The sequence below is a fragment of the Protomyctophum bolini genome, assembly GCF_963924005.1.
Source record: "Protomyctophum bolini genome assembly, chromosome: 3".
NCBI lineage: Eukaryota > Metazoa > Chordata > Actinopteri > Myctophiformes > Myctophidae > Protomyctophum > Protomyctophum bolini.
In genome coordinates this window covers 50,092,918-50,109,150 of record NC_137864.1, presented here as the reverse complement: position 1 = coordinate 50,109,150, position 16,233 = coordinate 50,092,918, and the positions used below count along the sequence as shown (strand labels likewise).

At 43.1% G+C, this 16,233-nt stretch overlaps 1 protein-coding gene across 1 annotated transcript in view; it reads left to right on the top strand.

The window, feature by feature from the left end:
- LOC308312505 (plasminogen-like) overlaps positions 1–15,106 on the top strand; it is a gene marked incomplete at both ends in the record, with an annotated part of 102,471 nt that extends 87,365 nt beyond the window's left edge. Inside the window, 8 exons of the mRNA XM_080759114.1 lie at positions 4,179–4,439; positions 4,619–4,876; positions 5,516–5,710; positions 8,681–8,873; positions 9,625–9,773; positions 12,096–12,233; positions 13,460–13,593; positions 14,873–15,106. Coding sequence (XP_080615240.1) covers positions 4,179–4,439; positions 4,619–4,876; positions 5,516–5,710; positions 8,681–8,873; positions 9,625–9,773; positions 12,096–12,233; positions 13,460–13,593; positions 14,873–15,106 — 1,562 coding nt within the window. The remainder of the gene's footprint in view (positions 1–4,178; positions 4,440–4,618; positions 4,877–5,515; positions 5,711–8,680; positions 8,874–9,624; positions 9,774–12,095; positions 12,234–13,459; positions 13,594–14,872) is intronic.
- Positions 15,107–16,233: the final 1,127 nt, after the last annotated feature.

Genomic DNA, 16,233 nt, shown 5'->3' with positions numbered 1-16,233 from the left:
CAGAGATGGTGCTGCTTCCAATGACTACTCTGGTCAGAATCCTTATACATTTACGAAAAGGCCACACAGCACAAGCTTCAGTGGTGAATACCAGTGTACCGGTCGTCTTACAGAGGATGTCCTGATTGTTGTGAAACAAAGTGATAAAGTCACCTGGACGGTATCAGGTAAGTCACATCATCACTTACTCACTGACATTATGTTCATGATAATAACATGACATTAATATGATTGTTTAACTATGGTTCTGTAGTACTGTAGCCATAAAAAGATACATGTATATGTAAAAGGATGTGGGCAATGGGACTTGATAATCAGCGGTGCTTCAGGGCAGAGGGGGTGGTATCCTAACATTACTCTCTGCCTGACGTGTGTGTGTGTGTGTGTGTGTGTGTGTGTGTGTGTGTGTGTGTGTGTGTGTGTGTGCGTGCGTGCGTGGGTGCGTGCGTGCGTGCATGTTAAAAAAAAAACTTGTCTGCATGGTGATTGCATTTATTTGTGAAATAATATATACTAGCCCTTACCCGTTGTGAGATATTTGCCCCCCTCTTGTGGCCGTGGGGGGGTACTGCGCCCGGTGTGTTTTTAATTCACTGATAAATGTTGCATCCTTTGGTATTCTTCTCCTGATAAACTACACGGTTTGCACACATCTCACCATGCACAACGGCGACAGGTAGCCTGTCCACACATGGACCGCTACTTTGCATTCATATTCATGTGATATTGACAGTACAATACCCATTTTTGCATTTTTTAATCCACTAATAAATTCATTATAAATCATTAATGTGTGAAATCGGAAAAAGGGCTCCATTAAGACCTCCATATAATTATGGTCCATGCCTGTGTGAAAAGTGGGAGTGATTGGGCCAGCCAATGTTGAGATAAAGCGCTGTCAGGGACATTCATTCAGACAGACAGACAGACATTCAGACATTCGCTGAATTTTAATATGATATATATATATATTATTTTTTTTTCTTTTGAGGGGCGCTATGCACAGCTTTGTGTCTTTGTACCACGGGGAATGTGATTATTTGATTGGCTGAGCAGCACGGAATGTGATGATGCATGATGATAAGAGCGCCCCTCACTTCACACAAGTGTGATTTTCTTTCTATGTCATAAACCACACAGCTAAACCAACGCCTAAACTGGTATCAGACAGATCCAGTGTACTGGTATCTGGCAGTGTGACTCTCACCTGTACTGTGGAAGACAGTACAGCTTCATGGACCATCTACTGGGTCAGAGAGTCTAATCTAGTGAAGACAGGTGGATCAACCTACACATTCAGTCCCTCCAGTGTCTCAGAGAGTGGACAATACCGATGTCGAGGAGGGAGAGGAGACCCACCATACTACACACATTACAGCAACTCAGTTTATATCACTGTCTCTGGTGAGTTATAAACACTATTTCACAACTACATCCCACTTTATTCCACAATGTGTTGCTGTAGATTCATAACACATTATTGATCCATGCATGTGTTTGTGTAGAGAGACCTCCAGCTGTTCTGAGCATGACAGAACAACACCTAACTCAAATGAAAGATTTGAGAATGCCCTAATCACAGTAGTAGTGTAGTGGTTAGAGCATGTGGAAGGCTGTGGGTTCAAATCCTGCCTGGGGTCGACGTCAGCGAGGGCATGCGGTCGCAACAGGTTCCTAAGGTTCAGATCTGAGCCAAGCCTCCTGTGTGTGTGTGTGTGTGTGTGTGTGTGTGTGTGTGTGTTGTGGGGGGGGGGGGGGGGGGGTGTGTGTGTGTGTGTGTGCACGTGTGCGTGTTGTGGCCCGCAGGTTAACATTGGAATATTGATATATTATTGATTTCCAAACATGACCCATGAAGTTAACAGAAGTATAGGCCTAAACTACATTAATCTGAAATTAAATAAAAATGTTAGTTTTCAGGATTCCAATTCAAAAATAGCAGATCTACAAGCTGAAAACGTGTTGCACTGTGCCGCATTTTCAGCTTGTCAGCCTAAATCCTCTCACCTGTGCAATTTCCAGCCTCTGCCTCAGCCAATTGATTGCCATGGGAACCCCACACTTGCCAATTAATTTCCTCATAGACTTTTCAGAAAGTATTTATTTAAAGACGTTTACGCCGCGGACAAAGACAACTGGAGTCGTGACACATCATGACAACAAACACAATGTTTTGGGCCAAACAAAGAATTAGAAAAAAAAAAAAAAAAACGGCAGGTTACAACTCATTTTTTGTTGTTTATATTCTTTGTAATTATTTGTTTGCCCTAGCAACCACCTGTTAGGCCCTATATCAACCACCTATTAGGCCCTAGCAACACTGTTTAACCCTAAAAAAATCACACCCGTGTGAAGTGAGCGTCACTCTTGTCATCACGCACGCACGCACACGCACACATTCATTAATTTCAATGGGGAAATGCCATTTAGCTACAGTGGAGCCTAACAGCTGCTTTAAGACCCTAGCAACCACCTGTTGTACCCTAGCAACCACCTTTTAGGCCCTAGCAACCACCCGTTGTACCCTAGCAACCACCTATTAGACACAATGTTCGAGACACAATATTTAATACTCCAGCGCGTGCTCCATGTGAGCCCGACCCCAGAAAGCACGCTGGCTGGGCCAGGCTACCCGCCCCTCTAGACCAGAAAGCACGCTAGCTGGGCCAGGCTTACACGCCCCTCTAGACCAGAAAGCACGCTGGCTGGGCCAGGCTACACGCCCCTCTAGACCAGAAAGCACGCTAGCTGGGCCAGGCTACCCGCCCCTCTAGACCAGAAAGCATACTGGCTGGGCCAGGCTTACCCGCCCCTCTAGTCCAGAAAGCACGCTGGCTGGGCCAGGCTACACGCCCCTCTAGACCAGAAAGCACGCTGGCTGGGCCAGGCTACACGCCCCTCTAGACCAGAAAGCACGCTGGCTGGGCCAGGCTACACGCCCCTCTAGACCAGAAAGCATACTGGCTGGGCCAGGCTACACGCCCCTCTAGACCAGAAAGCACGTTGGCTGGGCCAGGCTTACCCGCCCCTCTAGACCAGAAAGCACGCTGGCTGGGCCAGGCTTACCCGCCCCTCTAGACCAGAAAGCACGCTGGCTGGGCCTGCAGGCTATGCTGTCACCAGCACGTCTGACTGCCTCCCTAGGAAGCACGTGAACAACACATGATAGTGATAAAGAGGACTGTTAAAGAGACATACATCTCTGCCGATGTGCTGCTGGAAACATGTAAAACTCTTTTGTTTTCCATTCTAATGTACTGTATTGTTTTGTATTACAGCTGCTAGATCATTCCTGAATTTCCAGTCTAGAATAGAATAGAATAAATAGAATATTAATTTTTTTGATACGCATTTTTTTTCCACTGAGGGGAAAGACATGGCTATAGATTATATTAAGAGTCATTTTAAATAAATCCTACAAACATCCAGTTAAAAACGTTCACTGTGAAATAATATATATATTCAAAGATTTGCACCACATTTTCAAGATTCTTCAAAAATAGTAGATCTACAAGCTCATAGCGTGGCTGCTATGAGCTTGATCTGCTATTTTTCATGCTTAAAACACAAAAAAACTATTTTGAAGGAATCCCAGCAACGGTTGTGTTAACAGCGTCTGATAAATGCCTAAATAGTAAATTGTCGAATGCCTCTTTTCTTTTGGGGTAGCGCTGTAGGCCTGACTGTTGTTTTCCTTTTTTACAGTAACAACTACAACACCTACCACTACGCTGTCTACTATACACGGTAAACTACCACTACACTACTAAAATCTAATCTACAATAGTTCAACCCCCCAACCTGACAATCTACAATAGTATACACCCCCCAGCCTCACAATCTACAATAGTTCAACCCCCCCACCTGCAAGCAGTGCGAGGCATTGTGAGTTTGTAGATCGCCTATATTTCACAATGTTTGCCTCTTCCTTAGGTAAAGTTTGACAATTTGGTCTTTAGAATCATTACATTGTCACTTTATGAATGTTCAGATAGCCTGTACACATTTATACTGTGTGTCGGTTTGTTTACTGCAGAGTGAGTAGGCAGTGTTGCAGGTGAATTATATTTCTAGTTTCTCAGAGATCTCAGTGGTTGGTCCGGGCCAAGGAAGCACGTAAACAACATAAACAACTGATGAGGAGGACTGTAAAACAGATATACATCTTTCTCCAACAGATGGTCCCAAGAATGTCCTTTTGGCCGTAGATCCACCAGGAGATGTTGTCAAAGGAAGCTCAGTCACTCTGACCTGCAGCGCCAGTGGGTCACATCCACCAATCCAGAGCTACATCCTTTACAAAGACAACACGGTCGTGGCACAGAAGAACACAATGATCATCTCTAACGTCCAGCCCAGTCACAGTGGAAAATACCACTGTGAGGCTTGGAACGACATCGCTGGAGTCAATTCACCTTCAGTCACTGTTGATGTGCACTGTGAGTTTTTGATTTATATATATATTTATATCAATTATCTAATTATATTGATGATGATGTGTGCGTGCGTGTATTGGGGTGGGATTGGCTATGCATGAACATAAACATATACAGTTAAAGTGTTGTCCATATCATAATAACAGTGCTATTTGAGTGCATCAATGTTTATTCTTCCACAGACCCTCCAGAAAAGCCCTCAGTATCAGTGAGTCCACCAGGAGGCGTTGTTGAGGGCAGCACAGTGACTCTGATCTGCAGCAGTGAAGCCAACCCACCAGTAGACACCTACACCTGGTACAAAGACCACAGATCCATCTCCACTGGTCCTCAGCTGGTGATTAACAATGTGTCTCCTGGAGACTCTGGACGCTACATCTGTCTGGTGAAAAACACACATGGATCCCAGAGGTCATCAGCACACTCTCTAGATGTTCAGCGTAAGTGAACTAAAGTAAAACATCTTATAGTTTTTACAGACCACAAACAACAGCTGCAATAGCCGTCATGAAAATGTGCAGCCAGATAGATACCCTGTATTTTATAAGACCCCAAAATTCACTGCGAAATTAACCGGAAGTCTAATCGACTAAAGCTAAAATGGCTACTGTCTTTTTAACCCATTTAGATCTGAGGACGATTCTACAAATGCCTTCTAAATCAGTTTTCTGAAAAAAAACAAATTTTCTATGTCAGTCATTCTCAAACATTTTCATGTCAAGGACCCCCACAAATATATGTAATTAGCCGCTGACCCCGTGTGAAAATATGTTGTTCCAGGAACCCCCCCCCCCAGAAGCAAAGATTCGAGTTAAAAACGTTCACTGTGAAAGAATATATATTCAAAGATTTGCACTACATTTTCAAGATTCTTCAAAAATAGCAGATCTACAAGCTTATAGTGCGGCTGCTATGAGCTTGATCTGCTATTTTTCATGCTTAAAACACCAAAAAGGGTGTTTCCCGTCCAGAATGGGTTAAAAGTCATCAGAGGCGTAACCGCGAGGTAGCGGCGATTTAGTAATGAGACGTTCAAATAATACACAATAAAAATACACAATACACACATCTCTCCACAGCTAAGCTTCCAACGCACTGTGACCCTCCAGAGGTCTACAGTTCGAACAGAATCATGATCACCCCGATGACGACCAGGTACGCACCCGGAGCGACGGTGTTCTACGCCTGCATGGTGGGATACATTGTGAACGGAGGACATGCCTATGTGAGCTGTGTGGCTGGGAAATGGACACCTTTAACTCTGACATGTGAAGGTAAGTGTACGTTCGTCGTCAGTACCAGTGTTGATACATATACACACGGCGTTGTGTCATCAGGGGCGTCAATATAGCTGGGGGGTGGAGCTATGGGGTAAAGTTCAGAGTTCTCCCAACCGGAATAAACAGTGGGGTGTTGGGTTTTCAAACGCAGATGCTTTAAAATACTACTAATTTAAAAGTAGGCGTCATGGATTGCCAGATCACAGGCACAGATCCTTGTTTCCACTCGACAAGGAACGCTACTTTAGAAAATGAAACAAGCCTAGGAATGTTTTCCTTTACTGCTGGACATGATCCAACACAACACAGTGGCCTGATATATTTGCTTGGTAAGAGACACTTTTCTATAGATATGATCATCAAAGTTCATTGACACACTTCAGCTCAGGTTGACCATAAACCATTTATTGCAAAGCTACTGCATGTTAGTATGGCGGTGTGGCTCTGCTCATGTGATATCGGATAATCTGCGTACCGAGACATTATCTGATTATCTGTGCACTGAGACACAGCTCTGATATCAATGACTCCCCAGAGCAGAGCCAAAGATACAATAATCCATGAACAAAAATACACAGTAATAACCCATCAACACATGATTCAACACAATTAACAATACAATAAATTAATATCCCATAACGCCTGGAATAAGAACTACAGGGAGGAGGCCGGGGAGGTGGGGGATATATATATATATATATATATATATATATACACATATATACATACATACACACATATAATAACCTTCTGCCTTCCACGCCTCAATGAACTATCGATTACGCTTAAAAAGCCATTAATTAATAAACGATGTTCATAGAACACAAATTCCAAGTAGGCTACCAACACCATTCATTTGGAAGTGGGGTATTATTATGCAGTGTTTATACACACAACACAAACCATAGCTGTTTCAAACGTACAGGAAATACAGTTTAAAACATGGCAATGAATACAAGCTAAAGCAGTGTGTAAATCCTGCATATATATATATATTTTAATACTGTTTTTATTAGGCATTTTTTGTATGACATCAGAATATTATCGACAATGATAATGAGTTCAATTATAAAAATGAAAAAAATAACAGGCAATGTAAATGTTCCACATACAATACATAATAAAAAAGACATATAAATGTGAAAAAACAAAAAACAGACAAACAAAACAGACAACAGAACAGACACTCTTGCTCTCAAACTTTTCCAACATGTTGTTGTAAATTAAGTGAATTACAGACATTCTTTTTTAAATGAGAAAAAATAAAACAAAGAAAAAAACACGCAATTCCTTTTTTATTAAACCGTTTGACTCCAGGCCCCCTGACTCCCAGAACTGCTGTCAGTGGATCCGCGTCAAAAGGTCTTTCAACAATGTCTGACAGTGATTTAAATATACTTTGCCAATATGATGTGAGTTTAGTGCAATGCCAGAACATATGAGTTAGAGTGGATGTCGCAGGCTGGATTCACATTTGGATACATTCTGTTGATTTTTTCTTTGAACAAATGTAACCTGTGTAATATTTTAAACTGTATAAGACCGTGCCTGGCACATACTGAAGAAGAGTGCCAAAACTTTTGAGATGTAGACCATTGCTCGTCAGTGATAGATATTCCTAAATCGTTTTCCCAAGCAGTTTTTAAATACTCCAAGGAGGCATTATTATCTAAACATAAGAGAGAATTATAAATAATAGAAACACCTCCTTTGAGCAATGGGTCAGGTAGAAATATAGATTCCATTGATGAGTTGGGAGGTATGTTTGGAAATGAAGCAGTGTGTTGTGTTAAAAAATGTCGTATCTGTAGAAATCAATATAAAGATCTTTGAAGGAGTGAATACCATTTCTATGCCACACACTCTATGCGACCAGTGGTGCGCGCACAGAACCCGGGTGTAAATCCTGCATATTAAAATATCAAAACTCGACTATTGTAACTCCCTCCTTACTGGCCTACCAGCATGTGCACTTAAGCCTCTCCAGCTGATCCAAAATGCCGCAGCTCGCTTGGTCTTCAACCAGCCAAAATTCTCACATGTCTCCCCCTGCTCCGCTCCCTCCACTGGCTCCCGGTCGCGGGAGGATTATCACAACAAAACAAAAAAAGAAGTGATATTTGAATTAAGTTAAATCACTGAATATACCTTTAAATAGTGAACAGCACTTTGCCAAACGATGAATCCCTGCCAAGTTACAATTACTTAGAATTAACTATGTTCTAAAAACATTATTGATGACTTAATGGCTGTTGTTGTTTTTTGATATTACGGTAAGTTTAATTGATCATATCTGTCTCTACCAGGCGATTAAACACTGCGCCGCGGTAACACGATGTTTTACACTTTCCCTTGAAATTCTAACTTTTCTGTGGAAGTTCTTGACATCCGACTACTCAGTAGTAACTGACAACATCCATGTGTCAGACTGCATCATACATGACCAGGTCATTTCAACATCCATGTGTCAGACTGCATCATACATGACCAGGTCATTTCAACATCCATGTGTCAGACTGCATCATACATGACCAGGTCATTTCAACATCCATGTGTCAGACTGCATCATACATGACCAGGTCATTTCAACATCCATGTGTCAGACTGCATCATACATGACCAGGTCATTTCAACATCCATGTGTCAGACTGCATCATACATGACCAGGTCATTTCAACATCCATGTGTCAGACTGCATCATACATGACCAGGTCATTTCAACATCCATGTGTCAGACTGCATCATGCATGACCAGGTCATTTCAACATCCATGTGTCAGACTGCATCATACATGACCAGGTCATTTCCCAAATAATGGTCGATAAAAACAACATTATTCCCACATTAGCCTACAAAATGCATGTTCATGTACCACACACACACACACACACACACACACACACACACACACACACACACTTATCTCCCTGGCTCTCATGCTCTAGTTGTCTCCATTTGACCCAGGCCAGTGCGGCAGGCTCACGGACCCGACCGGCAATGAACTCAGGATCAGCGGAGGCACTCTGCCCCGTCCTGGAGACCATCCGTGGCAGGTGTCCCTGCAGCGCAGAGACAAAAACTCATCTGACAAGTTCAGACACGCCTGTGGAGGCGTCCTCATCGCGTCCTGTTGGGTCCTCACTGCTGCTCACTGCATGTAAGCTGCTCTAAATGCTAACATGTGGTAATGCTGCTCTAAATGCTGTGGTAACATGAGCTGCTCTAAATGCTAACATGTGGTAACATGAGCTGCTCTAAATGCTGTGGTAACATGATCTGCTCTAAATGCTAACATGTGGTAACATGAGCTGCTCTAAATGCTAACATGTGGTAACATGAGCTGCTCTAAATGCTAACATGTGGTAACATGAGCTGCTCTAAATGCTAACATGTGGTAACATGAGCTGCTCTAAATGCTAACATGTGGTAACATGAGCTGCTCTAAATGCTAACATGTGCTAACCTTAGAGTATATATGAATAGAGACGGATTCCTCCTCCCATCCACTTGCATTAAGTTGCTCAAAAGCACATGAGGCGATTTCACTCCTAGGAACAAGTGCATTCTGGGATGGATTGCCCCAATAACATGAACGCGCTGGTCGTTGACTATCATTGTGCCGTTTGTGCGTGTTCACGCATGAAACATTCGTTCACGTGTCATGGCCCCAAACACATGAACGTTGCGCAATGATAGTCAACGGACCAGCGCTGGCTCGAGCTGCAATACAAAATTTGGCCACTATGTCCATTTGGCCTCAGGGTTTCCTCCGGGTGCCGTCTCTATTCATATATACTCTAAGGTGCTAACATGCACAGGTGGTCTTAATTACTGACTTGCTTGTTTCTCCAGTAACAGCACCAAGGACATGCAGGTGGTCTTAATTACTGACTTGCTTGTTTCTCCAGTAACAGCACCAAGGACATGCAGGTGGTCGTGGGGGGAGTGGACATCGGGAGCATAGAAGAGTCAGACCAGGTCATCTCCGTGAAGAGAGACTTTGTTTTTCTGGGTTACAGGAAACTAGGCAACATTGGTGCTGCTACTAATGACATTGGTGAGGCCATTCATTTACTGTATGTCTTCTTTTACAGACGGGCTGATTTCTTACCTTAACCCATTCAGGCCTGAAGTCGAAATTTAAAAAAAAAGTTTTCTAAATCATGACAATTTTCGGAAAGATTTGAGGCACATTTTAACGATTTTTCTTTTTTTTTTCAATAGCTAAATTATAACATATAATGTATATGTAATCACCAAAAGGGGTTCCCGCTCAAAATGGGTTAATCTGGTTTTATCTCTGTATGTCTGTCTGTCTGTACGTCTGTCTGTACGTCTGTCTGTCTGTACGTCTGTCTGTACGTCTGTCTGTCTGTACGTCTGTCTGTCTGTACGTCTGTCTGTACGTCTGTCTGTCCGTACGTCTGTCTGTCTGTACGTCTGTCTGTCTGTCTGTACGTCTGTCTGTCTGTACGTCTGTCTGTCTGTACAGTACGTGTGTTGATTTCATCGACTTAAACTAAGACGAAAAATGTTCGTCGACTACATTTTTCCACTGACAAAAACTATTGGAAACTAAATTAAAACTAAGCTACGGTGACTAAAACAGACTAAATATACTGACAATTCCGTCAACAAATAAAAACTAGACTAAAATGTTAGGAAGGGACTAGTGGACAAGAGATCCAGGGCTCCATTTCCGTCAGCACTAAAGCCCTTATTCCTAAACTTAGTTGTCTTTTTTTACTATTTTGCAAAACATTTTTGAATAGTTAAAATGGCCAGTCTACAAGCTTGTCAATGTCAATGTAGATTGGCTAGTTGAACTATTCAAAAATGTTTTTCAAAATAGTAGAAAAAGGCAAAGAAGTTTAGGGATAAGGGGTTTAGCGGTGACGAAAATGGAGCCCCCAGTATAAGTCATTTTACATTTGGTTGCATGCTGAAAATAGCCGATCTACAAGCTCACAACGCGTCGCGCTTGTAGATCGGCTATTTTCAAGGCATCAAGGCCCGACAAAATACATTTTAGTCGACTAAATCGACCGTAGATTTAGTCGACTAAAATCTCATGACAATTAGTCGACTAAATCTAAACCAACACTAATTCACTAAGTGACAACTAATTTTCTGCCAAAAACCACACTGGTGTGTATACGGACGGCTGTAAGGCACGTAACTCCAGAACCGCTCCGCCCCACACGCGTTCCACACCCCCACAGGGGGGCAGTGTTCCACACCCCCACAGGGAGTGTTCCACACCCCCACAGGGGGGCAGTGTTCCACACCCCCACAGGGGGGCAGTGTTCCACACCCCCACAGGGAGTGTTCCACACCCCCACAGGGAGGCAGTGTTCCACACCCCCACAGGGGGGCAGTGTTCCACACCCCCACAGGGGGGCAGTGTTCCACACCCCCACAGGGAGTGTTCCACACCCCCACAGGGAGGCAGTGTTCCACACCCCCACAGGGGGGCGGTGTTCCACACCCCCACAGGGGGGCAAAGCCCGGTGTCGTTCCACACCCCCACAGGGGGGCAGTGTTCCACACCCCCACAGGGGGGCAGTGTTCCACACCCCCACAGGGGGGCAGTGTTCCACAACCCCACAGGGGGGCAGTGTTCCACACCCCCACAGGGAGTGCAGTGTTCCACACCCCCACAGGGGGGAAGTGTTCCACACCCCCACAGGGGGGAAGTGTTCCACACCCCCACAGGGGGGGCAGTGTTCCACACCCCCACAGGGGGGCAGTGTTCCACACCCCCACAGGGGGGGCAGTGTTCCACACCCCCACAGGGGGGCAGTGTTCCACACCCCCACAGGGGGGAGTGTTCCACACCCCCACAGGGGGGCAGTGTTCCACACCCTCACAGGGAGTGCAGTGCCCGGTGTCGAGTCGGCTGGCCTGTTCTGACATCACAACAACACTCCATATTTGGGCAACCCTGACACAGAACTCTGACACGGGAATTTCCATGGCCGGACGTAGCGCGTGGAAGGGACACGTTATTCCGACGTAGCGCGTGGAAGGGACACGTTATTCCGACCAGTTCCTTTCCCCTCCATCAGGCGCCCCGGCTAGCCAGGGGGAGGCAGTTTTAGAGAGATCAGGGGTTCTTACTGGTGTCTAGATAACAAGTGGTACAGGTGATGTTATCTAGAGAACACGGGTTCTCAACCTTTTGGGCTGAGGACCCCCGGAAATGCTTTAGCCATGTCTCACGACATTTAAAGTCAATTCCTTCTGTCTATCAGATTATACTAAGGTCCCCTGAACCCCGGGTTCCAACTGGAAACCTTGCGTTTACGATCCAGTCACTCTACCCCTGAGCCACCGCCGTGTTATTATTTACTGTTCTATTCTGTTTCCTGTGTCTCAGCATTACTCCAGCTGGAATTCACCCATGACCCGTTCTGTGCCAAGGAAACCAGCTATGTTAAATATGCCTGTCTGCCAAACCAGCTCTTCCCCGATGGAAAGGAGTGTGTGGTCGCTGGATGGGGCAAAACTAAAGATGGTACGTATCCAACCACTGACTACCACTAATCACACCTTAAACTATAGATGGTACGTATCCAACCACTGACTACCACTAATCACACCTTAAACTATAGATGGTACGTATCCAACCACTGACTACCACTAATCACACCTTAAACTATAGATGGTACGTATCCAACCACTAATCACACCTTAAACTATAGATGGTACGTATCCAACCACTAATCACACCTTAAACTAAAGATGGTACGTATCCAACCACTAATCACACCTTAAACTAAATATGGTACGTATCCAACCACTAATCACACCTTAAATAAAAGCTGCACTAGTCTATCTATATAAGGTATAATTTCCCATGTTACATGTATCGTATAATGTAGCAGTTACTGTATAATGATGCAGTTTGTCTCTTAATAGAGTTCTTTATTCTATTATTCCACTGTGTTCTTCAATGTTCAGCAGTGTTAAACATTATCCTTCAATGTTCAAATGGCTTCCAGCAGTGTTAAACATTACCAAGGAAAGGTCATGATGAAGTGTCCAGTATCATGCATTTTGAGTTACTTTTGTACAACTGGAGGGTTTGGCCTAATGGTGGCGCTAGAGAAAAGACTGTGGGTAACTATGTTCCTCAGTATGAACTAAAGGACATGTAGCATATAGACCGATTCAGAAACGGGTCCCCTGGTCACAGCGAACGTATTTCCTGTAGGCAGAGACGACATATCTGCGGTGTAAACTCAGAGGTTTCTACTACATTGAATGGTAGAGTGACTGATGTTAGTCTGCTCAAACGTTACTCTTTTACCTGCTTTTTACTAAAACTAACTTTACAAAGATGCCCAGAACATTGGGATGAACCTGTGTAGTTTATAGCTGCTTGCCTGTGACGAAGCTCACAGCGAAACGCATCGTGCTAATAAATAAGTTGATGCAGTAAGTTGTCCGTCTCTGTTCCCTGGAGTGTGCAGTCCTTTTTTGATGTCTATGCCTGCTAACTAGAGTTGCACCTCCCACGGTTTTATATATATATATATATATATATATATATATATATATATACATTTATTTAATAAATGGCCTATTTGTGAGTGGCACCATAAAATTGCCGCCACTGCTATGCCCTGGCCCTATATGCTCCATATAACAATACATGGGAGGAAAAGCTGAAATTAGATGTCCTAGAGACCTAGAAGGACTTTTAGCTGAGCTGTCTGTGTGTGTGTTCTTCTTCCTCAGCTGACAACCCACACAAAATGTCACATGGCCAGCTTTCCATGATGTCTGACGAGCGTTGTCAGGAGTTCCATACAAACCTGGACGGCACCATGATCTGTGCAGGAGACAAGTTGGGAAAAGTTGGCTCCTGTAGTGTAAGTGTGCGTGGGTGCGTGAGTGTATTAGGTCACCTTCACACCAGGATGTTATACTGCAACTTAAAATGAATCCTGTCGGCCATTTTTGGTTATTTTTTAAAACCGTCTGGCACTGGCGTGCTAGCGGCCAACTATAGCACTGGCAATGATCCATTAAGGAAACAAAAAACACTGCAGTGTACAGAATGTTTGGTCTGTGTGGTCTGTGCGTATGGAGCGCTGTCACTGTGTGTGGGGATCCCAGTGGGGACCTTCTTCAAATAGCCTATAGGCCTACTTCAAACTTCAACACATAGCTCAGCAGTATCATTTTAACACCATATATTTCACTGTGTAGTTTATGAATTGAACACATTGATAAAGTGCCTTGCTGCGGCTCCTTGCTACAGCGCAGCGTGAACGCAAACGCAGCAAATTGTATATTATGCAAGAATGATTCAAACTCCACCCCCCAATCGCATCGAGTGTACCGAAGTAGAGGTGAAGTAGAGGTGTGAATGCGACCGAGTGCCGTAGTCGTGTCCACCTAAAGCGACGCACACACGCATACAGTATATATTATAGTTTACTGGTGTATAAATAGTAGTAGGAAACATTTTGTAAATCTTCTCAAGGAATGCCTTGAATTTAAAGGTGTAGTAGTCTATAATATAATGAAAGGATGCATTTAAAGGTGTAGTAGGCTATAATAGAATGAAAGGATGAATGTAAAGGTGTAGTAGGCTATAATAGAATGAAAGGATGAATTTAAAGGTGTAGTAGGCTATAATAGAATGAAAGGATGAATGTAAAGGTGTAGTAGGCTATAATAGAATGAAAGGATGGATTTAAAGGTGTAGTAGGCTATAATAGAATGAAAGGATGAATATAAAGGTGTAGTAGGCTATAATAGAATGAAAGGATGAATGTAAAGGTGTAGTAGGCTATAATAGAATGAAAGGATGGATTTAAAGGTGTAGTAGGCTATAATAGAATGAAAGGATGAATTTAAAGGTGTAGTAGGCTATAATAGAATGAAAGGATGAATTTAAAGGTGTAGGCTATAATATAATGAAAGGATGAATTTAAAGGTGTAGTAGGCTATAATATAATGAAAGGATGAATGTAAAGGTGTAGTAGGCTATAATATAATGAAAGGATGAATTTAAAGGTGTAGTAGGCTATAATATAATGAAAGGATGAATTTAAAGGTGTAGTAGGCTATAATAGAATGAGAGGATGCATTTAAAGGTGTAGTAGGCTATAATAGAATGCATCCTTACATCCTGTCTCTTAGGGGGATTCGGGCGGACCCCTGATGTGTAAGGACGGTGGGGTTTACTACATGGCAGGCTTGGTGAGCTGGGGGAGCGCCACATGCGGTGCTGCCGTACCCGGCGTCTACACCAACGTCTACCAATATGTTGCCTGGATTTCTGGTTGCGTCCACCACCACGGGACACCATGCAAGACACAGAGTGTCCTTGTGAAGGATGACTATGACTATGATGATAATTCAAGATTTGGCTGATATTTCGCTAATTTTCTCTAACTAGTTGCCACGGTCTTTCCAGCCAGATATCTCATTTCCTCTCTCTCTATCCTGACCTGATTGGCTGAAAATGTGTCACTAATACCTGAAAATGTATTTTCTGTTTCTTAAAGAGCTGTAGAGCAATGGTTCTCAACCAGTGGTCTCAACCTTGAGGGGGTTCCAGGTGGTCCCCAGCTAAATGATAGAGAGTTGGTAACCAAATGGACCCTTAGGCTATAGATCTTTAACTCTTGAGAGTGTAAAATGAAAACACGTGGACCCGTTTGGGTTCATTTGGATACACGCTCAAGAGTTAAAATATTGTTAAACATCTGCATTACTTAATTTACAAGAGGTCTACACAATTAGAGAATGTAGAAGAAGTGTTATTTGCCTGTTATCTCCTATGGTACCACATCAACACAGCATGGAATGGTGGACAAAATCTTATGATAACACAATATTGAGGCTAAATCTCATAAAATGGTGGTTCCGTGGCTCAAATGCCAAATAAATAATGGACCTTGCTATGAAAAGGGTTGAAAACCACTGCCCTATAGCAATGATTAGTTACTGTCACAATATAATGCTTTAACCTTTTAACTTTTTTTTTGTTTTAACCAAAGAATATCACACTACCCTTTAGGCCTATATACCTTGAAGTTGTCCCATAATGCATTGTGAAAAGGACAGTTTGTCCTTGGAACTGTTGGGTGAATGACGTAGGTATGGTCTTGAAGTGCCATGAGAAAACTGATTCAGCAATAATGAATAAATTGACTTGATTGACTGTTTGTTTTTTTCTTCAGTAGCCTACTTCATGGAAGCACACGTCAACCTACTTGTTCCTCACCATGTCTAACTGATTTGATTGATTATTTTACCCATATAGCAAATCTAGCTAAGAAAATCCATCTAACATTACACCTAGCTACATGTGTAAGCATTCATTTCATATTTACATGTCGATTTCAGCTCTGACATTTATTTCAGTCATGCTCTAGCAGTGAAGGTTCTGCCTGTGCTATTATTATTATTATTATTTAGTTTTTTAGTTTTTCTCTACTGACCTGAACAGTTAGTATTGCCGCCATGACTGTCTCTGTATCAAACAGTCACATTAC